This window comes from Pristis pectinata, chromosome 11 (assembly GCF_009764475.1).
Source record: "Pristis pectinata isolate sPriPec2 chromosome 11, sPriPec2.1.pri, whole genome shotgun sequence".
NCBI classification, from domain to species: domain Eukaryota; kingdom Metazoa; phylum Chordata; class Chondrichthyes; order Rhinopristiformes; family Pristidae; genus Pristis; species Pristis pectinata.
In genome coordinates, this window is record NC_067415.1 from 88,012,199 (window position 1) to 88,039,812 (window position 27,614).

Sequence of the window (27,614 nt, forward strand, 5' to 3'; positions counted from 1 at the left end):
ACCCTATGTTCCCTTTCAATCTCTCGCCACCAATTTTAGAGACAAGGAACCCAAATCTCATGACCTTAACCCTAATGACAATGTACAGCAGCCATTTAATTCTCCCACCCAGTCACCGACATCCAATATTAATAATACACAACATTCTAGATCTTCAATCTCTTCCCATTTTAACAGTGATGTATGGAAAACATACACATTTTCATCTGATCACATTGAATACAATGTACAAACTGTATCCAACTCTCCCAGAAATTCTCTGATCAATACTGCCAATGAACAAACATCTGATTTGTCCAATCCACCATTTAACCTTGAAGCAGGTTTACCAGGTACACCCCATTTACTTATGCAATCCCAGTCCACTAATGATAATTTGTTGAACAATTCTTGCTCTTCCACCCAATCGCTGCTCTTGCATGTTGATGGTGAGGCACAAAATGCATCGTGCCCTTCCATCCAATCAGCATCTTCCTATATTGTTACTAACATACAAGGTAAAAGTGGACATTCAATCCAGTTCAGCAATTCATCAACTTCCCAGAATGATAGTAATAGACAAAGTGCATCTGATACAGTCCTCCATTTGTTGGATTCCAATGGTACTGATGATCAACAAGGTGGGTCCAATTTTCCCAATTATTCATTATTTCCTTATGTGGATGTCAGTGTGGGGACTGCAGACAAGGCTCCCAGCACTTCACCACCCAGTGAGGTTGATAGTGTTGCACCAACTGCATCTTGCTCACAGGTGCAATCCACTAATGTTGATGATACTGTGCAAGGAGTTTCTTATGCTTTCCCCCAATTAATGTCTACTGATGTTGGTGAAAGTACACAAGATATATTACAAACATTTAGATCATCCATTTCATCAACTCATTCCCGCTCTCCATCCGATGAAGAAAAAAATATTTCCAGTTCTACCGTTCATTCACAATCTGCCCATGTCAAGGATAACACATCCGATGAATTCAGGTCTTCCCCCAAATCATTAAACACTTGCATTGAAGAAATTTCAACATCCAAGGCAACAATGGTATTTACACATGTGCTAGATACACACTGTATATGCTCTTCTGCCAAATCACCACTGCTTCCTGTTCACAATAATGCAAAAGGTATACTGATACCTTCCAGCCACTCGCAGTCCACAGTTGTTATCAACTGTGCACAAAATACATCTCATTCATCGTGTCAAATGCCATTTTCCCATATCTCTGAAATTATACAAGATGTAACTCCTTCTTCCACTCAGGTTTGCACAGATGACAAGAATGTGAGAGATCTTTATTCTCCCACATCACTGACCAGCCAGAATAACAATATAAAAGGAGTCTCTCATCCTTCAACCCAACTATTTCCTGATAACCTCAGTAATAGACAATGTATAATGTATGAAGTCAGATCTGTTAATTCACCATCCTCTCACTATGAGGACAGTGCAGCCTCTTGTTCTATCCACTCACAATTCAACTCTCTTAGGAAGAGTCAGCCTTCATCTCCCCCAGAATCATTAATCAGTTTTAATAAAGGTCAACAGATCGTTTCAAATTTTCCCACACAGTCAAAGCACACAAACAGAACTAACCATAAACGTGACTCTGCTTATTCGTCCTCCCGATCATCAGTCACATCTGTCCATGATGATACATCAGTCATATCCAAAGCTTCCATGCAATCACTGTGTACCTGCACTGACCCCAATGAAGTAAGTAAATCAAATTCTTCGACTCCATCCTTGTCCTCTTTTATTGAGGATAATTTGCAGTGTTTATCCCATACATGCAACCAGATGGTTGGCAGTAATGTTGATGAAGACTTTCATTATGTAGCTGCATCTTCCATTCAGTCCACCCATGAAGGTAGTGAGCAAGCTGCCCAACCTACCACTAAAACACGACTCAATCTCGTTGAAACCACTGATGATAACAGACAAGATTTATTATATAAATCTAGAGTTTCCATTCTTACACCAACCCCCTCTGGTTCTTACAGAGCAGGAATAGCATCTAGTTCTTCTCTCCATTCAGTGTGGTCTAAAGCTGAAAACAGTGAGAAAGATGTGCCCGGTTCTTCCATCTGTTCCCAATGTGTTTCTGTTCGTCACAGTGAAAGGTCTGCATGTAGTTCTGTTATTTCATTGTCTGAAACTGAGGAGGTCAAGCAAGTTGCGTCTGATTTTTTCAATCATTCACAATTTATGTCATTATCATCTTCCTGTATGGCAGATAATGAACAAGCTGCTGCTTCATCCAATCTTGTTAGTAAAAACGTGCAAGGCATCTTTCATTCATTCGCTAGTAATGATAAGCAGGTTTTCAGAACTTACATCCAGTCACCACAATTTATCAATGAGAATGCGCTGGATATCGCCAAATATGATACCAAACTATTGCCGCCTAATGCTAATGATGTTGAAATTACATCCTGTTCACCTGCTCAATCAAGGTCAACTCAAGTCAACACTTGTGCACAAGATGCATCATATTGTCTCCAATGTCTACCTTTATATGTGGATGATAACTTGCAAAGCCTCTCTTCTCCTTCCCAAATACTGTATAACCATACTGAGAACACAAGAGGTGAGAGTTCATCCAGCCAGTCCCAAACAAGTTCTGGCAGTAATAAACTACAAACCGCCACTTATTCATTCACTCAGTCCAATGCTGCTTGTAACAATCTACAAGATGATTCTGACACACATACCCAGTCCAATCTAGTAAGTAATAATTTACATGGTGGTTCCAAGTCACCTAAACAATCCAATCTGGCTGGTAATACTCTACAAGGTGGTTCTGAATCATCCATTCAGGATAGGTCCAATTTGACTGATAATAATCTACAAGGTGGTTGTGAGACATCCACCCAGCCTGGGCCTAACCAGGTTAGTAATAACCGACAAGGCGGTTCTATGTCACCCACTGAGTCCTACTGTATTCCAGTAGGTAACAGACCACAAGAAGTTTCTTGTTCCTATACTCACTCTCTGTTTCAACCTGTTAGCAATAATCTACAAGTTTCTCCTTGTTCATCCATTCACGTTGATAACAGATCAGACAAATTATGTGTATTCAAACCTTCCCAGTATTCACAATCTCCTCATGCTTTTTATAGAGTAAAGCCTGCATCAAGATATTCTGCCCAATCATTAATGAGCTCTGTCAGTGATCACGCTGCATCCCAGGATTTCCTCAAATCATCCAGTTGTAGTGGTGAAGATCAACAAATTGTATCTAGTTTATCTAATCAGAAGGCAGGAAATGTACCAGGCTCATCAATGCATAGCCATACTGATAATAGTGAACAAGGTCCTGCTCATTCCTCCAAGTTTTCCCATCTAGATAAATTTCAAGATATGCATCATTCTTACACCCAGCCACACAACACCAGCTCTAATAATAAGCAAGATAAATATGGATCTTGCAACCAGCCTCAATCTAATTACACTACTAAAATTATGCCTCAAGCTCCATGCTCTTCAGTACTGTCATCTCGGCACAAGTATTTCACAGACTTGGCTTCTGATTTTGCATCACCTGCACCTAGTTCTTCTATATTTCCATCATCCACAAGTCCTGATGATTCATCAGGAGAACAGAGTTCCTCCAATCATTCAATGCTTACCGTGAGCTGTGATTACCTGTCAAGTGCATCCAGCTCCTTGATTCAGTCATTATCTCCCAGGAGTGATGATGCTACATCTTATTTATCTGGACTCTCAATTAGTACATTATATGATGATTATGATGATGATGATGATAACATTTTAACTGCTACCTAGTTGAGCCATTTGATCTGCAATATCGAAGAGCACATCCACCTAAACCTCCATTAACCTCTAGCCAAGGATCTCCACCAGTTCACCACAACAGCATCTTTTGTTGGTTTCTGCAATCAGAAGTTTAAAATGTTTGCAGTTTTTAAATATACCAATCAGGATATATGTTCAAAAGTTATATGCATTGTCTATTGTATGTTTTAGAAATAAATGTAGCTTTATAATTTAATGATGTCAGTTATTTTGCAGTTAGCAAAAAGATAGTAAAATCCTCCAACTCATCCATTCCGATAGTAGAGATGACTAGTTTGGCCAGGACAGACTTGGTGCAAGTAAATCTTGAGAGCAAGTAAACAACCAGTGCATCAGGAAATCATTGCTCTGAAAACTTATAAGCTGAAGATTACATTTAAATGCATCTGTTATTTGTGATAAAACTTGTAACTTTCCACTATAAATTGTTTTAGAAAAAACTGTAGATTCCATGTAATTTCTCGGTGGATTCTGCTTGCCTTGGGGTGTACAGAAGCTGACGAAGAAGATAAATAATCATGAGAAAATCTTGTGCTAAAAGATTGCCATCAGAATAGTTGAGTGCCTATGCCTTTGCCCATTTACCCCACTGAATATTCAATGAAAGCCTTGATTTGATACGCTGTTACACCAAATGCTCCGTTGGTTTCAATCAGTTTCCACTTTCTTTTACCTCAGCATCACTTTCCTGCACTAAATTTATGATTCCTTTAATATCCAAAAATCAGGAGATCACCATCTTAAATATACTCAGGGATTGAGCTTCCACAGACCTCTTGGGTAAAGATTTGCTACCCTTAAGATGAATAATCTTTTCATCTCAGAGCTGTGCACACAAATTGTTTGAGACCCCTTGCTTTAAACACCTCACCCAGTGAGACCTATGGATGAAAGAAATGAATTCCAGAGATGTGGCGAGAGTGACTGTCCTTAATATCAAAGAAGCATTTGACCAAATCTGGCATCAAGATGCTATGATAAAAGTCAATGGGCCTGAAAGGAAAAACACTTCAGCAACTTATTCTCTATCATGTCCACCAACTTCCCTTTGATTCTTTTGGTACTTACTTACATTAATGGCCTTTGGGATGTGGGAGGAAAGCAAAGCACTGAGTGAAAACCCACACAGTCACAGTGAGAACGTACATAACTCCATATGGACAGCAATCAAAGCCATAGTCAAATCTGCACCATTGGAGCTGATGGAGCCACACTAACTGCTGCAGCAACATGCCAACAGTCTCAAGTTATCGATTCATAGAGCCATAGAGTTATACAGCACAGAAACAGGCCCTTTGGCCCAACTCATCCATGCCAAACAAGATGTCCATCAAAGCTAGTTCCATTTGCCTGTATTTGGCCCATAATCCCTCTAAACTTCTGCTATCCATGCACCTGTCTTTTAAATGTTGTAACTACCCACCTCTACAGATTCCTCTGGCATCTCATTCCATTTACCCACCTCCCTCTGTGTGAAATTCTCCCCTCAGGTCCCTTTTAAATCATTCCCCTCTCACCTAAAATCTATATTTTCTAGTTTTAGAATTCTCCTTGGAAAAAGACTGTGACCATTTGCCTTATTTACGCCCCTCACGTTATTAACATAGATGACAAACAGCAGTGAACCCAGCACTGATCCGTGGTACACCACTGCTCACAGGTCTCCAATCTGAAGAGCAACCCTCCACGTCTACCCTCTCTCCTTCCACCAAGCCAATTCTGTTTCCTGTTGGCGAGCTCACCCTGGATCGTATGTGATTTAAAAAGGATGCTGAAGGAATTCAGTGGGTCAGGCAGCATCTGTGGAGGGAAATGAACAGTCAATGTCTCAGGTCGAGACCCTTCATCGGTTCAGATGAAGGGTTTTGACCCAAAATGTTATCCGTTTCCCTCCAGAAATGCTGCCTGACCCACTGAGTTCCTCCAGCATTTTGGTTTTTGCTTCAGCATCTGCAGTCTCATGTTCCCAAGTGATTTAACCTTCCAGACTAGCCTACCATGTGGGACCTTGTCAGAGGCCTTGCTAAAGTCTATGTAGACAACGTCTACTGCTTTGACCTTATCAGCCTTCTTCATTACCTCCTCAAATAACTCAATCAAATTTGTGAGGCACAATTTCCCATGCACAAAGCCATGTTGACTATCCCTCATCAATCCCTGCCTTTCAAAATTGACTTGGGAAGTCAAACCAGGGTAGAACTTCCACAGTGAACAGTAGGGCCTGGGGAGTGTTGTAGAATAGAGGGACCTCGGAGTACAAATACATAGTTCCTGGAAGTGGGGTGACAGAGTTGTGAAGGTGGCATTTGGCACGCTGGCCTTCATCAGTCAGGGCATTGAGAATCGGAGTTAGGACATCATGTTGCCATTGGGCAAGATGGAGTATTGTGTACAGTTTTGGTTACCCTGTTATAGGAAAGTCCTCATTAAGCTGGGAAGAGTGCAAAGGCAGCTGGTACTTTATTCTGTGGATGTTAGAGACTGAGGGGTGACCTTATAGAGGTGTATAAAATTATGAGGTACATAGATAGGGTGATTGCAGTCTTTTTCCCCAGGGAAAGAGAATCAAAAACTGGAGGGCATAGGTTTAAGGTGAGAGGGGCAAGATTTAAAAGGGACCTGAGGGACAAATATGATATGAGCTGCTAGAGGAAGTGGTTGAGGCAGGTACAATAACCACAGGCACAGTAGTGTAGCAGTTACCATAATGCTTTACAGCGCCAGCAATCAGGGTTCAATTCTGGCCGCTGTCTGTAAGGAGCTTGTACGTTCTCCCCGTGTCTGCGTGGGTTTCCTCCGGGTGCTCCTGTTTCCACCCACATTCCAAAAACGTACGGGTTAGGAAGTTGTGGGCATGCTATGTTGGCACCGGAAGCGTGGCGACACTTGCGGGCTGCCCTCAGAACATTCTACGCAAAAGATGCATTTCACTGTGTGTTTCAATGCACATGTGACTAATAAAGATATCTTATCTTCAGAACTTTTAAAAGGGACTTGGGCAGGTACATAGATAGGAAAGATTTAGAGGTATATGGGCCAAACGCGGCAAATGGGACAAGTTCAGATGGGCATCTTGGTCAGTGTGAATGAGTTGGACCAAAGGGCCTGTTTCCATGCTGTATTACTTTATGACTCTAAAATGCTGGCAGATCCTGTCCCTCCAGTAACTTTTCTATCACTGATGTTAGGCTCACCGTCCTGTAGTTCTCTGGCTTGCTCTTGCAGCCCTTCTTAAATTAAGGTACAACATTAGCCATCCTCCAGTCTTCTGGTACATCGCCCGTGGCTAAAGATGATGCAAATATCTCGGCCAGGGCCCTGCAATTTCTTCCTGAGCTTCCCACAATGTCTTAGGATACACTTGATTAGGCCTTAGGGATTGCCTGATGCAGGGTTTCAGCCTGAAACATTGACAATTCCTTTCCCCCCAAAGAAGCTGCTTGACCCGCTGAGTTCTTCCAGCAGTTTGTTGGTCTGGATTCCAGCATCTGCAGTGTTGTATCTTCTCTCTTGTGTCTCCTATCTGCCAAACCTATCTCACATCCTCTTTTTGCCCTCCTGATTTCCCACTTAAGTGTACTCTTATATCCCTTATATTCCTTGAGGGATTTACTTGATCCCAGCTGTCTATACCTGACATACACTTCCTCCTTTTTCCTGACCAGTGCCTTAATATACCTTGTCAGGCAGGGTTCCCTAATCCCACGAGCCTTGCCCTTCACTCTAACAGGAATATGTTGTCCCTGAACTCTCCCTATCTCACTTTTAAAAGGCTCCCACTTGCCAATGTCCTTTATACTTGCAAACAGCCTCTCCCAATTGACTTTTAGAAGTTCCTTGTTTAATGCCTCCAAATTTGCCTTGTCCTAATTTAGAATTTTAATTTGTGGACCAATCCTATCTTTTTCCATAACTACTAGAATTATGATCACTGGTACCAAAGTGCTCCCCCAATAACATTTCTATCACTTGCCCAGCCTCATTTCCCAACAGGAGGTCAAGTGTTGCCCCTCTCTAGTAGGGCTATCTGCATACTGTTTGAGAAAACTTTCCTGGATGTATTTAACAATCCACCCCATCCAAACCCTATGCAGTCCCATTCAATATGAGGGAAGTTGAAATCATCTACTCTTACAATGCTATCATTCTAACGACTATCTGCGATCTCCTGACACATTTATTCCTCTAATTCATGCTGACTATTGGGGGGGGGGGGGGGGCCTACAAATCAATCCCATCAAAATGACCATCCCATTCTTAGTCTTAAATTGCATCCCTATAGCCTCACTGGAAGATCCTCCAGCAATATCCTAAGTACCACCATGATGTTCTCCCTAATCAAAAACTAAACTCCCCCTCCTCTCTTAACTCCACCTCTATCATGTCTGTAGCATCTATATTCTGGAACATTGAGCTGCTAGTCCTACCCTCTCTCAACCATGTTTCTGTTATGGCAATAATATCCAGGTCCCATGCACCAATCCATGCCCCGAGTTCATCTGCCTTACCTGTCAGGCTTCTTACATCAAAATAAATACAATTCAGCTCATCAGACCTTCCTCGCTCCCCGACCTGCCCTGTCTATTGAACTTGCTTGCTGAACTTGGTAGAGTTTAATCGCAGAACAATACATCACAATATAGGCCCTTTGGCCCACCAAGTTGTGCCGACCTTGTAACCACTCCTAAGACTAACCCCTTCCTCCCACATATCCCTCTATCTTAAATTCCTCCATATGCTTTTCTAACAATCTCTTGAACTTGCCCAACGTATCAGCCTCCACCACCACCCCCGGCAGCACATTCCGTGCACCAACCACTCTCTGGGTGAAAAGCCTCCCTCTGACGTCTCCTTTGAACTTCCCACCCATTACCTTAAAGCCATGCCCTCTTGTATTGAGCATTGGTGCCCCGGGAAAGAGGCGCTGGCTGTCCACTCTATCTATTCCTCTTAATAGTTTGTATACCTCTATCACATCTCCCCTCATCCTCCTTCTCTCCAATGAGTAAAGCCCTAGCTCCTTTAGTCTCTCCTCATAATCCATACTCTCTAATCCAGGCAGCATCCTGGTAAATCTCCTCTGCACCCTTTCCAATGCCTCCACATCCTTCCTATAATGAGGCGACTAGAACTGGACACAGTACTCTAAGTGTGGTCTAACCAGAGTTTTGTAAAGCTGCATCATTACTTCGTGGCTCTTAAACGCGATCCCATGATTTATGAAAGCTAACATCCCATAAGCTTTCTTAACTACCCTATCCACCTGCAAGGCAACTTTCAGTGATCTGTGGATATGAACCCCCAGATCCCTCTGCTCCTCCACACTACCCAGAATCCTGTCATTTACCTTGTATTCCACCTTGGAGTTTGTCCTTCCAAAGTGTACCACCTCACACTTCTCCGGATTGAACTCCATCTGCCACTTGTCAGCCCAGCTCTGCATCCTATCAATATCCCTCTGTAAGCTTCGACAGCCCTCCACACTATCCACAGCACCACTGACCTTTGTGTCATCTGCAAACTTGCCAACCCACCCTTCTACCCCCTCATCCAACTTATTAATAAATACCACAAAAAGTAGAGGTCCCAGAACCGATCCCTGTAGGACACCACTAGTCGCAGGTCTCCAATCCGAATGCACCCCCTCCACCACAACCCTCTGCTTTCTACAGGTAAGCCAGTTCTGAATCTGCACAGCCAGACCTCCCTGGATCCCTCGGCCTCTGACCTTCTGAAGAAGCCTACCATGCGGAACCTTGTCAAATGCCTTACTAAAATCCATGTAGACCACATCTACTGCACTACCCTCATCAATCTTCCTGGTCACCTCCTCAAAGAACCCTATCAGGCTAGTGAGGCAAGATCTTCCCTTCACAAATCCATGCTGGCTGTCCCTAATCAGTCCATGATTCTCTAAGTGCTCATAGATCCTATCTCTAAGAATCCTTTCCAACAGCTTGCCCACCACAGATGCAAGGCTCACTGGTCTGTAATTCCCTGGACTATCCCTACTACCTTTTTTGAACAAGGGGACAACATTTGCCACCCTCCAATCCTCTGGTACTACTCCGTGGACAACGAGGACTCAAAGATCCTAGCCAACGGTTCAGCAATCTCGCCTCACGAAGCAGCCTGGGGAATATTCCGTCAGGCCCCGGGGACCTATCTGTCCTAATATATTCTAACAGCTCCAACACATCCTTCCTCTTGATATCTACATACTCTAGAACATTACCCTTACCAACATTGTCCTCAGCGTCATCAAGGCGCCTCTCCTTGGTGAATACTGAATAGAAGTATTCATTGAGAACCTCACCCACTTTCACAGCTTCCAGGCACATCTTCCCACCTTTGTCTTTAATCGGACCTACCTTTACTCTAGCCATCCTTCTGCCCTTCACGTACAAGTAAAAAGCCTTGGGATTCTCCTTAACCTTACTCGCCAAAGCCTTTTCATGTCCCCTTCTCGGTCTCCTCAGCCCCTTCTTAAGTTCCCTCCTTGCTATTCTATATTCCTCAAGAGCCCTGTCTGATCCTTGCTGCTTACACCTTACGTATGCTGCCTTCTTCTTCCTAACTAGTTGTTCTACCTCGTCACCCATGGTTCCTTCATCCTGCCATTCCATCTCTACCTCACCAGGACAAATTTATCCCTAACATCCTGCAAGAGATCCCTGAACATTGACCACATCTCTATAGTACATTTCCCCTCAAAAATGTCACCCCAATTTACACTCTCAAGTATCTTGACGTATAGCCCCATAATTTGCCTTTCCCCAGTTAAATATCTTCCCGTCCTCTTTGCTCCTATCCCTGTGCATGACAATTCTAAAGGTTATGGAGCAGTGGTTGCTGTCCTCCAAATGCCTCTCAAGTACATACATACATAGAACACTACAGCACAGTACAGGCCCTTCGGCCCACAATGTTGTGCCAACATTTTATCCTGCTCTAAGATCTACCTAACCCTTCTCACCCACATAGCCCCCTGTGCACTAACAAATCTCCTCGCCAGGAAATTGATACCCCTCCAATTCAGGTTACTTCTGCCCCAGAAGAGATCTCAATAGCCCAAGAATCTGAACGCTTCCCTCCTGCACCAGCTCCTCAGCCACGCATTCATCTGCTCTATCCTTCTATTCCTACCCTCACTAACATGTGGCACCGCGAGTAATCCAGAGATCAAGTCCTCAAAGTCCTGTTCTTTAACCTTCTGTCTATATTCACTCTGCAGGACCTCATCCCTTTTTCTACCTAAATTGTTGGTACCAAGGTGTACAACATTTCTGGCTGGTCATCCTCCCCATGAGAATGTTCTGCAACCATTCAGAGACATCCTTGACCCTGGCACCCAAGAGCCAAGAATCTCCTCTCTGTCCCCCTATTAAGCCTCCTACCACTACAGTCATCCTTGTCTCCACCCTCCTCTGCTGTGCATCAGAGCCAGTCGTTGTATCACAGAACACTGCTGCTTTCCTCTGAAAGGCCACCCTGCTCCAACAGAATCCAAAACAAGATACTTGTTGGTGAAGGGGTTGGCCACAGGGGAATCCTGCATTCTGCCTTTCCTGGTAGTCTCCCAACTATTTGCACCTTAAATTTGACCCCATCCAGAACAAAGCAGCCCATTTGATTTGTACACATCCTGAATGATCATTTTCTCCACACCACAGTCACTGTAGTATGTGCCATCTACATGATGCATTGTAGTTACTCACCTTAGCCACTCCAACAGCAGCTCCCAAAACCATGATCACTATCACCTAGAAGGACAAGTGGTGGTGTTACTGCATACCTGCCCCTGCTGGTTCCCCTCCAAGTCACACATTTTGATTGGAAATACATCACTTCTTCAGCACTTGGTCTAACCTGGGAACTCCCTCCCCAGTAGCACCACAGGAGTACCTTCACCAGGATTTCAGCAGCTCACTTCTACCTTTGCAAGGATAATTGGGGATATGAAATAAATGCTGGCATTGCCAGCGACACCCAGATATCAAAAAGTGAATGAAAATAAAATCTTTTCTCCAGTCCCTTCACTTCCTTGTTGTGTAATGAACATTGGAACTCGTTAAGCATCCTCACTGTAGTCAAACCAGTGATTTGTTGAGGTTCAAATAGCCTGCATCAATTTGTACTCTATGCCCAGGCTTCTCAGATAAAGCAGGAAGGTGGGCTTGAGATGTAGGGTCTGCCCTAACCAATTGAATGGCAGAGCAAGCTTGAGGGCCAGGTAGGCTAGTCCTCCTCTTTATGCTCATCTATCCGTTTACTATTCAATGTGGTTATTGATGACACACAAGAACACACGTCTCATCGAAATCACCAATATACTTTAACAGAACTTAGAAAGTTTAATTTTCTGGAAGTAGCATGACCTGTTCTTAGAATTGAGGAACAAAAAAAATTCCAAGAGACAGATGAGCAAAGGGATCTGGGAGTTCAGATACATAATTCCCTGAAAGTGGTGTCGCAGGTAGACAGGGTTGTAAAGAAGGCTTTTGGCATCCTGGCGTTCATAAATCATTGAATCATTGGGATGTTATGGTGAGGTTGTATAAGACATTGATGAGGCCAAATTTGGAGTATTGTGTGCAGTTCTGGTCACCTAACTATAGGAAGGATATCTATAAGATTGAAAGAGTGCAGAGGAGATTTACTAGAATGTTGCCAGGTCTTCAGGAGTTGAGTTACAGGGAAAGATTGAACAGGTTAGGACTTTATTCCTTGGAGCGCAGAAGAATGAGGGGAGATTTGATAGAGGTTAACAAAATTATGAGGGGTATAGACAGAGTTAATGTGAGTAGGTTCTTTCCACCTAGATTAGGAGAGATAAGCACAAGAGGACATGGCTTTAGGGTGAAAGGGGAAAAGTTGAGGGGGAACATTACGGGGAACTTCTTCACTCAAAGAGTGGTGGGAGTATGGAACGGGCTGCCATCCGATGTAGTAAATGCAGGCTCACTCTTGAGTTTTAAGAATAAATTTGAATAGATACATGGACTGGAGAGGTCTGGAGGGTTATGGACTGGGTGCAGGTAAATGGGACTAGCGGAATACCATTTCAGCAGACTAGAAGGGCCGAATGGCCTGTTTTCTGTGCTGTAGTGTTCTATGGTTCTATGGAGCATTTGGACGGATGAGCCCTAACATATAGGCAGCCCGCCACAAAGTCTAATAAAACTCATTTATGAATTTTTCACATCCAAAAAGAATGAAACTACAAGTGAATCATATTCGTTTCAGAAAGAATCCAAGCACAAAATTATCTGAGCAACACTGGGGCTGAGAGGTTTAATCACAATAACTTCAACTGTATAAGATTAAAGGGGAAACCTGATTGCATGTTTAAGTGATTAAAAGATTTGATCGGGTAGATATGGGGAAACAATTTTCTCTGGTAAGAGATTCAGACAAGAGGACATAACCTTAAAATTAGAGGCAGGCTTCTCAGGAGATGATGCCAGGGATGGTTCAGAATCAATTGAGAAAAATGAGGTCGTGATGCATGGTTTTGATCTGAAACACCAACAATTCCTCTCCTGCCCCACAGTCATTGCTCAATCCACCACTCTTTCAGCAGTTTGTGTTATTCTCCACATTCCAGCATCTGCAGTCTCGCGTCCCAATTGAAAATGGGTACAGATGGGGGTTAGGATACAGACAAGCCCTGATCTAAATGAATGGCAGAAGAGGATGGAGAGCCTCCTCCATCCCCACCCTCAGCTCCCCCGTCCATTGTGAACCAATGGAAAACTTCAGGAGTAGAAACTATCACAGGAACTACTTGTGTGCAAACCCCAAATTAACTTTCCAAGCATCACTATAGAAAGAACCATTAAACTGTGCTCTGGACACTCACCATAATTTTTTTGAGAGCATTGTATATGGCCTAAAAGAGATATTCCTCCCTCCTGTAGCACAGCATCATTGCCTTGTCCTCGTCAACATCATCAGACTGGTCCTTATCAGATTGAGCACAAGCAAATCCGCAGAGGGGTTTACTAATACTGAAATAAACTGAATTCTTTTACAAATATAATCTTTAAGAACCACTTGCAGATATTTCTTTCATTTATAGTCCATCAGTTTTATTTTACACAAACAATAAAAAAATTGAAACTATCTACCACGTAATGCTAAAAAGTGAGTTTAATCATGTTATGTCGTTTTTAAAATGAATTCAACTGTGCCAATCTATGTTGCAACATGAAAACGAGTGAGTGAATTTCCATTAAAAAACATAGTTTGTTCCTGAACATTTTTTAAAGCAGTTTAAAACATTTTGTCATCTGTAAAATAAAATGTGGGTTTTGATCTATAAATGATACTCTTTCTGTACTGACTGCAAAGTTCAAACAAAGCTGCAATTAAAGCTAAAAAAATGCCAATTGCAACAAACTTCAGTTTAATTCACAATCAAAACATTCATGGATTATAAATAAATTACATTGTGATGTGGAATACAATTCTCTCTCTTGAGATTTAACATTTATCAGTAACGGATGATTAATTGTTTCGCCTCCCAGTGATGCAATACATCACTGGCAACCAACACACACACTATGATCAACAGGGTAGCAGGAAGAGCAGAAACCCATGGTAAATGTAACTGTAGCCCTCATAATAATGAGTAGAAACGTCTCTGGTCAACAGCTTACATTGCTGAGCTACGTTTGCCCCTGGTACTGCCCAGTGAAGTGCGCAGCCGAGGATCCCTTGCTTTATAATGCTCGTTGAAGTCCAGCCTGAAGTTAAGGAAACGGAGACTTTCATCAGGACTTTTTGTCAATAGTACCAGGAATTGTTGAACAATATCCTAAAGAGAGGAAATTAAGATTAATTACATTAAATCTTGCAGTGCAAGATATTCTAAATTAGTGGGAACTAATTACACTTAAGCAAATTGTCTTGACAAAAACAATTGGACAAACCCGGAAGATGCTGGGAAGACTGAATGCATACTTGGACTACTCTGCACTCATCAAATGATCATGCATTCCATGGAGTGAAGCCTAGTTTAATTGGATTGGAGACAGCATATTTAACGGGAATGTGAAGGATGAATCAAATGGTGCTGCATCTGGTTCATGACTCCTACATATTTTATATTTGCAGCTAAACAGAAAATAAACAATAAAAAAAAACTATCCAGAGGGAAAACACTACCCTTGGCTGCCACCTATCCCGGAGAGGATCCCATAGGAAGATAAAAAGATCAGTGCTACACACATCAAACACACCTATTGCTCCATTTCTCATCCTATTTCGGCAAATTGGATCATCTGTCAGTGCTACTCCTGCCGGCTGATAGACACAGATTGAAGCACAAGGCACCAGCGAAAAGAGTATTACAGCAGTGGCCTGAGGAAGCTGAGGGTCTGCTTTGGGACTCCATCGAGTCAGTGGACTAGAGCATGTTCAATTTCACTTTATTCAGCCTGAACGAGTATACTTTGGTCATAACCAGTTTCATCAAGAAAGGTGTTGATGACTTCGTTCCGACGAAGACAGTTAAGGTCAATCCTAACCAGAAACCTTGGATGAACAGGGAGATCCACCCTCTGCTAAAGTCCAGATCTGAGTCTTTCAGGAGGAATCACTCCACACTATATAAGGAAGCAAAGTATGATCTCCATAAACCTATCAGGGATGCTAAGAGAGAATACCAGAGCAAGCTGGAGGCTCAATTCAGTCAGCAGATGCCAAGCGACTGTGGAAGGGTCTGAATACCATCACGGGCTACAAGCCGAAATCGGGAGTGACCTTTGGCAACGATGCATCTCTATCAGAAAAGCTCAATGCCTTCCATGCCTGTTTTGAGCAGGCAAACAAACCTCCATATAGGCACATCCCCCCATTCCCCCCGCTGGTTCTATCCCTTACATCTCAGAGGTCGGATCTGCTTTCACAAGGATTAACTCTCAGAAAGCAGTGGCCCAGATGGAGTCCATGGGCAGGTTATGAAATCATGTGCCAATCAACTGGCCGCAGTCTTCGCTGACATCTTCAACCTCTTCCCATTGACAATTTACTGCCCCCATCTGCTTCAAGGAAACCTCCATGCTTCAAGGAAACCTCCCCAAGAAAAGTAGTGTCCAGTCTCGATGACTACCGACAAGTAGCTCTAACATTGACCATAATGAAGTGCTTGGAGAGAATGGTAATGGCCCACATCAGCACTAGTCTCCCGGACAATCTAGACCCCCTACAATTTGTATACAGGAAAAATAGGTCTACAGAGGTCGCCATCTTTCTTGCACCACCTTCAGCTCTGGATCATCTCAACAATAATACTTATGTCAGGATGTTATTCATTGATTACAGCTCAGCTGTCAACACCATAATACCTAACAGGTTCATCTCTAAACTCCTGGTGCGTTGGGGCCCTCATCTGCAACTGGCTTCAATCAGTTAGAATTGGTCATAGCATTTCTTCCACCTTGACCCTCAACACTGGTGCTCCCCAGGGCTGTGTGCTCAGTCCCCTGCTCTACTACCTGTATACCTCTGACTGTGTGACCAAATATAGCCCCAACTTGATCTGCTAATTAGATGAGACACATACAGGAAAGAGATTGCGAACCTTGTGCCAGAACGTCAGCAAGACAAAAGAACTGATTGTTGACCCAAGGAAATGGGGACGGGGGTGTGTGGGTGATGAACACAATCCTGTCTTCATCAACAGAGAGATGGTTGACATCTTCAAGTTCCTAGGTATCCATATCAACAGCAATCTCTCCTGGTCCCTCCATACTGATGCAGTGATCAAGAAAGCACATCAACATATGTACTTTCTTAGACATCTGAAAAGATTCGACTTTGTCCATGAAGATTCTCTCGAACTTCTATAGATGCGCTATAGAAAGTATCCTGACAGGCTGCATTTCAGCTTGGGATGGCAACTGCTCTGTTCTGGACAAATAGAATCCACAAACACAGTCCAGTCCATCAAAGGCTTGTCACTTCCTTCCATCCAGTCCATCTTCATGGTGCGTTGCTTCAGGAAAGCTAACAGTATTGTCAAGGATGCCTGCCACCCTGGCCATTCCCTATTCTCTCTTCTACCTTCGAGAAGATACAGAAGCTTGAAAGCCCCAATGACCAGACTCAAGAACAGCTTCTTCCCCACCACTATAGACTTCTGAACCAATCACCTCTTTCATGCCCCCTTCTCAGTGGAGCTGCCATGTTCTCAGACACTTCATTCTACCCTTTTCATTATTGTCTCTTCAGCATTTCTAAAAACACTACTTCAGTTTGTACTGCACCTTTGAACCATTCTGCTGTTTTGCATTTGTTGCTGTATTTATTGTTTTATCTATTACAATGTAAACTGTTTACTATGTGAGCTTATGTGAGCAAGACGTTTTATTGCACCTTGGTGTATATGACAAGAAACTAATCTGAACCTGAAAAATGCAGATGCTAGAAATCTGAAATAAAACAGAAAATGCCGGGGATATGCAGCAAGTCAGGCAATACAGCGATAGGGAAGAAGAAAGAATGAAACCATGACATGTAGAACACAGCTAGAAATATGAGATCATAGGATCAATGAAATGTACAGCACATAAAACAGACTATTTTGGCCCACCTTGTCCATGTCGAATGTGATGCTTATCTACGCTAATTCCATTTAATTGGTAATTGGTTTATTATTATCACATGTATTGAGAATTCCTGATGAGCCATGACCTGTACAAGAGCTCTTGAGTTGTTAACCTATGAATCTCTATGGGGGCCACTTATCAGTGCCGTTGTGAACCTATGATCTGCACAATTTGTCTATGAAATATAAATACGACACAGTTACAACTAATCACTTGGCAGAACAATCAGAGTTTGATGAAAGCTTGCTGATCTGAAACTTTTTTTCCCAACACAGATGCTGCCCAATCTTTTTATCTGACTCAGTTAATAAATTGGGAATATGATCCAGTCAAAATTGATGAGAAAAAGCCTTGCATAAACGCAGAGAGCAGGATGACAAATGCAGATTTTCAATAATATGTTGAGAGTAAATTGATAATTCTTTATTCATTAAATTTCCATTAAGGATGGTAGGACATCATCCATTCTTCACTTTATCTCAAAGATGCACTGTTGCAGTTAAAAGTTAGTGATCTCCATGTGTTATTAAGACTTAAGCATTCAGATGCACTGCTTAATTCACGTACTCCCAATACATATCATGTTGCAGACTAGAATAACTTACCTGGTAAAAATGTGAGCATACACGTATCTGGGAACACATCTTTGGAATTAACTGTTGGAATTCATTAATTCTCTTATTTTCTGCCTCTTCTTCAGCCGCTGTTGTTCCCCATTTGCCCTAAATGGAGGAATAAAAGTACTATTTTGTGGGGACACAAATAATTCAATATGCTTTACAGGATATTACTAGATTATGAAATTATAAGGGGAACAAAACTTTGATAGTTATATTCCATCAAGGCTACAAATGTAGTGCATTGAGAGAACAAATTGCAACTCTCCCTCTAGGTGCCATTTGGTGGTTCTGAGAATCAATTGAATAATTTTTCTTTTGCAAATAGCAGGTCAATTTTTGCTCAGCACAGCTTTTCCATCACCCACTACACCACCACTCCCAGCCATCAGCAGACTCTTAATCCCAATCCCTTCACTGTGAATCCTCCCACTTATTACCCAATGCCATGCTAACACAGAGTCACAGTTATATAGCACAGAATCAGGCCTTCAGCCCAGCTCATGCCACGTTGACCAAGTTGCCCACATGAGCACTCGTCCCAGTTGTGTGCATTTGGCCCATATCCCTCTTAACCTTTCCTATCCATGTATTTGGCCAAATATCTTTTAAACATTGTAGTTGTACCCTCTTCTACGACTTCCTCTGGCAGCTCATTCCATATACCAACCACCCTCTGTGTGAAAAAGTTGCTCCTCAGGTCCCCTTTAAATTATGCCCCCCCATCACCTTTAACCTGTGCCCTCTAGTTTTAGACTCCCCTGCCCAGGGAAAAAGACTGTGACTACCCACCATACCTATGTCCCTCATGATTTTATATTCCTCAATAAGGTCACCCCGCAGACTTCTACACTTCAGGGGAAACAGTCCCAGCCTATCTAGTCTCTCTTTGAACTCAAGCCCTCCAGTCCCGGCAACATCCTTCCGAATCCTTTTTGCACCCTTTCCAGTTTAATGACATAACTCAGTGGCCAGAACTGCAAATACTCTGTGCAGTCTCACCAATGTCTTGTACAGTTGTAACATGACGTGCCAATGCTTGTACTCAATGGCCTGACTGACGAAGGCAAGCAAGCCAAATGCCTTCTTCATACCCTGTTTACCCATGTCGCCACTTTCAGGAACTATGTTCTTGTACCCTTAGATCTTTTTGTCTACTACATTCCCCAGGGCCCTGCCATTTACTGTGTATGTTCTTCCCTGGCTTAACTTACAAAAATGTAACACTTTGCATTTGTCAGAGTTAAATTATATCTGCCATTCCTTGGCCATTTTCCAGTTGATTTAGATCCTGTTGTAATCTTAGATACCTTTATTCATTGTCCATTATTACACCAATTATGGTGTCATCTTAAATCTTACTAATCATGCTAAGTACATTCTCATCCACATCGTTACTATAGATGACAAACAACAGTGCACCCAGCACTGATCCCTGTGGCACACCACTGGTCACAAGCCTCCAATCTGAAAAACAATCCTCCACTACTTCTTCCACCAAGCCGATTTTGTATCCAATTAGCTGGCTCAACCTGGATCCCATGAGATTTAACTTTCTGGACCAGCCTCCCATGCAGAATCTCATCAAAGGCTTTGCTAAATTCCATGTAGACAACATCTACCGCCCTGTCCTCATCTATCTTCTTGGTCACCTCTTCGAAAAACGCTATCAAATTCATGAGACACGATTTCCCATGCACAAAGCCATGCTGACTATCCCTAATCAGTCACTGCCTTTCCAAATACAGGTAGAACCTGTCTCTCAGAATCCCCTCCAGTAACTTTCCCACCACTGATGTTAGGCTGTAGTTTTGTAGTTCCCTGACTTATCCTTGCAGGCCTTCTTAGATAAAGACACAACATTAGCCACCCTCCAGTCTCCCGCTACCTCACCTGTGGCTAATGATGATACAAATACCTCTGCCAGGGCCCCAGCACCTTCTTCCCCAGCGTCCCACAATCTCTGAGGATTCACTTGGTGAGACTCTGGGGATTTATCCACCTTTATGCTCTTTTGTAATGTGGATGTGTATCAAGACATCACTATCCTCTTCCCTGAAATCCCCAGCTTCCATGACTTTCTCCAGAGTAAATCCAGATGAGAAATATTAATTTAAGACCTTGTCCATCCCCTGTGGCTCCACACAGAGTTGACCACATTGATCCTTCAGGGGACCTATCATCTCCCTAGTTACTCTTTTGCTTTTAATATAGTTATAGAATATCTTAGGATTCTCCCTTACCTTATCTGCCAAAGCTACCTCATGTCCTCTTTTAGCCCTCCTGATTTCCTGCTTAAATGCCTGCCTACATCCTTAATGGTCCACATGTGACTCACAATATCAACTACCTACTTCCTCTCCCCACTCCTTTTTGCTTTCCACAGTAACCACTCTCTCCGTGATTCCCTGGTTTACTCATCCCTCCCGCTCCCCAGGCACTTTCCCCTACAACCATAGGAGGTGCAACACCACCTCCTTCACCACCATCCCGTGTCCTAAACAGCCCTTCCAGGTGAGGCAGAGATTCACATGCACCTCCTCCAACCTTGTTTATTGCATTTGGTGCTCTTGGTGTGGCCTCCTCTGCATCGGTGTAACCAAGCACAGAGTAGGCGACTGCCTTGCCGAACACCTGGACTCTGTCCACCATGGCCATCTGGAGCTCTCGTTGGTTAGCCATTTTAATTCCCCTCCTCATTCCTATAGCAACCTGTCTGTCCTCTGTCTCCTCCACTGCCAGGGTGTGGCTAAATTCAAACTAGAGGACAGGGTAGTCCACAATTCGATGGCATAAACATCAAATTCTCCAATTTTAGGTAACCTGCTCCCTCTCTGCCCCTTTTCTCTCTCTTTCCCGATCGACCCAGTTCCTCCTACACTTACCACAACACCCCCATCACCCTGTTTCTTTCCCCTCATCCACTATCTACCTGCCCATCACCCACACACATCTCTCACTGGTCCCCTCCCCCTACTGTTCCCATCTTCCCAGCCCAACCACCACCCCCACCCCAATATGGTTTCATGCGCTACCTTCCTCTTCCATCATCTGCAGCCCTTTGTCGCCTCCACCTATCGCCTCTCGGCCTCTGTCGCTATTTCCGCTCCCGTCTCCTCCATCTGCCTATCATCCCTCCTTACCTGGATCCACCTATTGCTTTTCAGCTCTTGCTCCACCCCTTCCCCTCACCTTTTTTTCTGGCTCTATCTTTCAGTCCAGATGAAGGGCCTCAACCCAAAATGTGATTGTTCATTTCCCACCACACATGCTGCCTGACCCACTGAGTTCCTCCAGCAGTTGTTTTTTGCTCTCTAATCAACCTTTGCCTTTAAAGTCAGCCTCGCTCCAATGTAAGATTTCAACTTGTAGACCAGTCCTATCTTTTTCCATAACTATTTAAAAACTAAGAAATATGGTCACTGGTCCCAAAGTACTCCCCCTGACACTTTAGTCACTTGCCCTGCCTCATTTTCCAAGAGGAGGTTCAAGTGTTGTTTCCTCTCTAGTAGGGCCATCTACATATTGCCAGAGAAAACTTTCCTGGACACACTTAATAGATTCTGCCCCTTTCAAGTTCTTAGCACTACGGCAGTACCAGTCAATATCAGGGAAGTTAAAATCACCTACTACTGCAACCCTATTATTCTTACAGTTATCTGCAGTCTCCCTACATATTTGCTCTTCTACTATGTAGGACTGTTGGGGGTCCTATATGACAATACTATCAAAGTGATCACCTCTTTCTTATTTCTGAATTCCACCCATTACTGGATGATCCCAGTAATATCCTCTCTAAATACTGCTGTGATGTTCTTCCTAATCAACCCCAGAACATTGAGCTGCCAGTCCTACCCAAAACTGAATGTTGTGGCTTCTCTACAGTAAAAACAGAAAATGCTGGAAATATTCAAGATGTCTGGCAGAATCCGTGAAGGGAAAAGCAGAGTTAACGTTTCAGATCAGTAACCGGTCACTGGAACCCGTTGAGAATTGCCAGCATTTTTGGTTTTTGTGTTCCCTTTGAAGCTTTGGCACCAGATGTCATCCCCAATACTGACTGTCAGGAAAGGCATTTCTCTTGCTCCCCAATTCACAAAGCCATTTTAATTCCAAGCAAGGAGACATTTTGAAAGCTGAAGCTCGTTGTGTTTAAAGGTCAAATGTTTACATTGTTTATGTAATCTCTGAGATCAACACACATATCTGTAGTGACAGAACCAGCAGCAACTTCTCCCAAAAAGTGTCTTCTGACACGTTAGTGGTATTGGAGCTTGCTTAAAGCACAAAAAGGTGTTTTTGCAAGAATGAATTTATTAAAATAATTGAATTTATAATTTACACAGCCAAAGTGCTCAGCAAACAATGAAAAACTCATTTCACTTGTGCCATTACAACATCCACTTTGCACACATCAGTATACCACAGGTTGTAATGGAAGGATAGAATCAATGAATAATACTGGAAGAGTTGGCAAAAAGAACTGCTGTTGATGCAGCCCTGGAAACAGATCAAAGCAATGATATTCCTTGATCTGTGACAAATCCTTTGCATCAGCTTCTTCAATTGATACCTTATTCTTATGTTCCTACTTAGGAAAGAAAAAATTATGTATTCCGAAGTAGACTATTGCTGCTCGAGACTCACTGGTGGATTTGACCAGCTTGAACTTTGCAACAGATGTGGGGGCCAAATACAGGATTTAAGTGGAGGCTACATGTGCAATCATAATTCCAACTATGGCATTCTGAATCAGGTGATCAAAGGCACAATATACACCAGAGAGTTCAGCATAACTTGCAAAGCATTGATAAGAAAACACTGCACTGTCAGAAGAACATAACTGAGGGTACACTGTGCTTCCAGAAGGACAGTACTAGGGTGTTGAGAAGTATTGCATTGTCAGTGCTGGGGGGAGGGTGAGCGGGGGTGGGGTTGGGGAGGGGGAATAGATACCACACTGTGGAGATGACAGCACTCACTCTGCATCTTCAGTTGGATACAAAAGACTCCACAGTCACAATTCAAACAGCAAGAGAATTTGCCGCTGTTTCCTGGCCAGCATTATTAAAATACCATTCAGCATCATTTAAAAAGATAATTCAGCAATTATTCTTCGGCACTTGAAGATTATTGCCTGGTACAAATTAGTTGCTACATTTGCACAGGTCACATGATTAAACTTCTCTGGTAGTCTAGTAGAGCAGAAGGCTGTTGTAGACATATTCATAGAATCAGACCTTTCAGTCAACATCACAACTCCACCTCAAAGCACATCCCAAGCTAGCTCCACTGGAAATAGTAGCACAATGATATGCACCAAAAAGTCCTTCCTGTGAAACACAACCATCTGACATACGAGTTGCTGTTAGTATCACCCACTGACATTTAGAAATGACCAGAAGGACCTAGCTGCCAGACTGGGTTAATAGCAGGTGGCAAGAGCAGCAGCACAAGGGAGATACTTGCCGACCTTATCCTCACCAATGTATCTATTGCAAATATTGGAGCAATGGTAGAAGTGACGATCACACATTATTCATGGAGACAGTTCCATCTTTACACCAAGGACATTATCCTCTATTGCATTGTTTGGCATCACAATTCTGTCAACTGGGATAGTTTCAGAAAAGATGTCACAGCTCAAAACTGGGCATCCAGGAGGTACTGTTAGCCTTCAACAGAAGCAGTAGCATTGCATTCCTCCACAATCAGGGCCTAACATTTCTCTCATTCGACCATCATCAGGGCACCTACACTGGCTGAATGCAGACAAGTATGTCAAGAGCAGCACCAGGTCTACCTACAAATGTGATATAATAGAGTAGGTTTGTGCTGAACAGTGAAAACATAATGCTTAAGACGTATGCAATTTCATAGCCAATAGATTATATCAAAGCACTACAGTCCTCCTTCATGTCCAGATGTCAATGGTGGCGGACTATTGAGCAGTAATGGAAGGCTTCATGAACACCTCTACCCTCAATGATGATGTATGGATGTGTAAATTGTAATGTCTGCAGCATCACTGAAGTTAATCCTCAACCTTCAATTCACTCCTAGTAAAATCAAGAAGTGGCCAAGTTCACTGAACAGAGTTAAGGCTTGGTTATATTGCTGAAGACTAGCATTCCAAAGCAGGCTTTACCTCCAGACAAACTACTCCAATCACAAAACAGATCTGCTTTAAAAAATGGAAAATTACCCATGTATGTACTGTTCACAAAAAAGTCCAAATCATGCTGAATCACTGCCCTATTGGTCTCCATCATCAGCACATTCGATGGTATCAATCATGTTTTCAAGCAACATTTACTCAACAATAAACTATTTACTGATGCTTCGTGTGGCTTTCACTAGGACCACTGGGTTCCAAACCTCATTACAACCTTAGCTGAAACATGGACATGAAACTGAATTCCAGAGGTGAGGCAAGGATCATTGTCCTTGACATTAAGACTCAATATCATTACCTGGTACAACAATCACTTTCCTTCTATCATAAATTCTGAAAGTGGGAATCCTTGCTGCTGGTTGCATAGTGTACAGCTCTAATAATAACTTTTTACATAATGCAAAGTCTACTTCTGCATGCAGCAACTGTCTTGACAACATTCAGGTTTGGTCTAAAATGTGGTCAGACAATAATTATCCCAGAGTCCAATCATCTCCTTGTGATATTCAGAAGCATTGCCATCACCGAATCTCCCACCATTAACCAGAAAACCAGAATCTCAAGTGCACCAGCCACGTAATACTGTGCCCACAAAAACAGAGACTGGCATTCTGTAGCAAGCAATTTGCCTTCTAACTCTCCAAAGCCTAGGGGAGTAATAGTGGGAGATTTTAATTGTCCAAATATAGTAAAACTCCAATAATCTGCTATCTGACCATTCAGAAATCCCAATAGTTTGTCATCTGGCTCACCAGGTGATGTTTGCTGCACTGCCTTACAACTCGCCAGGGCCCCAGTTCCTACGCTCCCACAGACTCGCTGGGACCCAGTTCCTGTGACAATGCTCTCATTACAGCAAGTATTGGTATTGGTTTATTATTGTCACTTGTACCGAGGTACAGTGAAAAACTTGTCTTACAAACCGATCTTACAGGTGTAGCAGTTGAAGCTCATCACCATCTTCCTGAGGGTACGTCCAGATGGACATAAAACGTCATCCTTGCTGATGTTGTTAATATCAAGGGAATGAATTAAAAAAACATTGTTGGGTACCCTGATGTGAAAAAAGTGGTGCATAAGTACTGTTGTTTATAGATTGTGGTCTAGCTGTTTCTGTCGCTGTTAATAGATCCCGCTTTACACGTAATTCCTGCTGTTTATAGATCCTGACCCATGATACAATATTTCAGTAACATATCAATCATACCTCTGCCTGTCTTTCCTTCTTCAACTCTGCATACCGCAGCCGATGATGCAACTCCTCAAGGGCCGAACGGTACATGGACTCTTGTGCACTCTGAAACTCCAGGATTCGATCAAACAGTGCTCGAAGCTGTGTTAACAGTTCCTTTAATAGAAACAATCATCCATCAGGAATAAGTTCAATTTATTTCAGTTGATAGATAAGTAACTTTGTTGTTAGCCACAACCCACTTGAGAGATTAAAACCTGGGAATGTCGGCTTTGGGCCTTTTACAAGCTGCTTATTGGTTACCGTTCATGATTTCCATTCAACTTTGTTGGTGATAGTTTAAAAAGGACTTCAACAACTTCAAACACTAACAAGATGACATCAGTTTTTCCCCAGGATAGGGGAGTCCTAAACTGGGGGGCAGAGGTTTAGGGTGAGAGGGGAAAGATTTAAAAGGAACCTGACGGGCAATTTTTTCACGCAGAGGGTGGTGAGGACATGGAATGAGCTCCCAGAGGAAGTGGTTGTGGCAGGTACAATAGCATCAATTAAGGAGCACTTGGATAGGTACATGGAGGGACGGGGCTTAAAGGGATATGGGCTGAATGCAGGAAATTGGGACCAGCTTGGTGGGCACCATGGTCAGTCTGGACCGAACAGCCTGTATCCGTACTGTACTGCACTATGAACAGAAGGATGATTGTAGTAAGGGTACGACCACTCAGGGATAAAGGGGGAAACGTGCCTGGAGGCGGAGGAGGTGGGGGGGATCCTTAATGAATATTTTGCTTCAGTGCTCACTGGGGAGATAGACTTTGACAAATGTGAGGTCAGTGTAGAACAGGCTAATGTGCTAGAGCATGTTGAGGTTAAGAAAGAGGTAGTGTTGGAGCTTCTGAAAAACATTAGGATAGATAAGTCCCTGGGACCACATGGGATATACCCCAGGTCACTATGGGAAGTGAGGGAAGAGATTGCTGGGATGATGACGATGGTATTTGCATCCTCCCTGGCCACAGGAGTGGTACCAGAGGATTGCAAATGTTGTTCCCTTGTTCAAGAAAGGTAATAGGGATAATCCTGGGAATTACAGACTAGTGAGTTGGTGGTGGGCAAGCTATTGGAGAGGATTCTTAGGGACAGGATTTAAACCATAGAACAATACAGCACAATACAGGCCATTTGGCCCACAATGTTGTGCCGACCTTTAAACCACACCTAAGACTATCTAACCCCTTCCTCCCACATATCCCCTTATTTTAAATTCCTCCATATGCTTATCTAACAACCTCTTGAACTCGACCAACGTACCTGCCTCCACCACTACCCAGGCAGCCCATTCCATGCACCAACCACTCTCTGGGTGAAAAACCTCGCTTTGATATCTCCCTTGAACTTCCCACCCATTACTTTAAAGCCACACCCTCTTGTATTGAGCATTGGTGCCCTGGGAAAGAGGCGCTAGCTGTCTACTCTATCTATTCCTCTTAATATTTTGTATACCTCTATCATGTCTCCCCTCATCCTCCTTCTCTCCAATGAGTAAAGCCCTAGTCTCTCCTCATAATCCATACTCTAATCCAGGCAACATCCTGGTAAATCTCCTCAGCACCCTTTCCAACGCTTCCACATCCTTCCTTTAACGAGGCGACTAGAACTGGACACAGTACTCTAAGTGTGGTCTAACCAGAGTTTTGTAGAGCTGCATCATTACCTCACGGCTCTTAAACTCAAGCCCACGATTTATGAAAGCTAACATCCCATAAGCTTTCTTAACTACCCTATCCACCTGTGGGGCAACTTTCAGGGATCTGTGGATATGAACCCCCAGATCCCTCTGCTCCTCCACACTACCCAGAATCCTGCCATTAACCTTGTACTCCGCCTTGGAGTTTGTCCTTCCAAAGTGTACCACCTCACACTTCTCCAGATTGAACTCCATCTGCCACTTCTCAGTCAGGCTCTGCATCCTATCAATGATCACAAGTCCCTCTGCAATCTTTGACAGTCCTCCACACTATCCACAACACCACCAACCTTTGTGTCGTCTGCAAACTTGCCAACCCACCCTTCTACCCCCTCATCCAAGTCATTAATAAATATCACGAAAAGTAGACGTCCCAGAACCGATCCTTGTAGGACACCACTAGTCACAGCCCTCCAATCTGAATACACTCCCTGCACCACAACCCTCTGCTTTCTA

At 43.1% G+C, this 27,614-nt stretch overlaps 1 protein-coding gene across 1 annotated transcript in view; it reads right to left on the reverse strand.

The window, feature by feature from the left end:
- Nucleotides 1-13,900: 13,900 nt before the first annotated feature.
- The window catches only part of tubgcp3 (tubulin, gamma complex associated protein 3), a 122,294-nt gene continuing 108,580 nt past the window's right edge, over nt 13,901-27,614 (reverse strand). The window contains 3 exon segments of the mRNA XM_052026605.1: nt 13,901-14,633; nt 18,033-18,149; nt 25,427-25,567. Of these exon segments, the coding sequence (XP_051882565.1) occupies nt 14,472-14,633; nt 18,033-18,149; nt 25,427-25,567 (420 nt within the window). The 3' untranslated portion in view covers nt 13,901-14,471.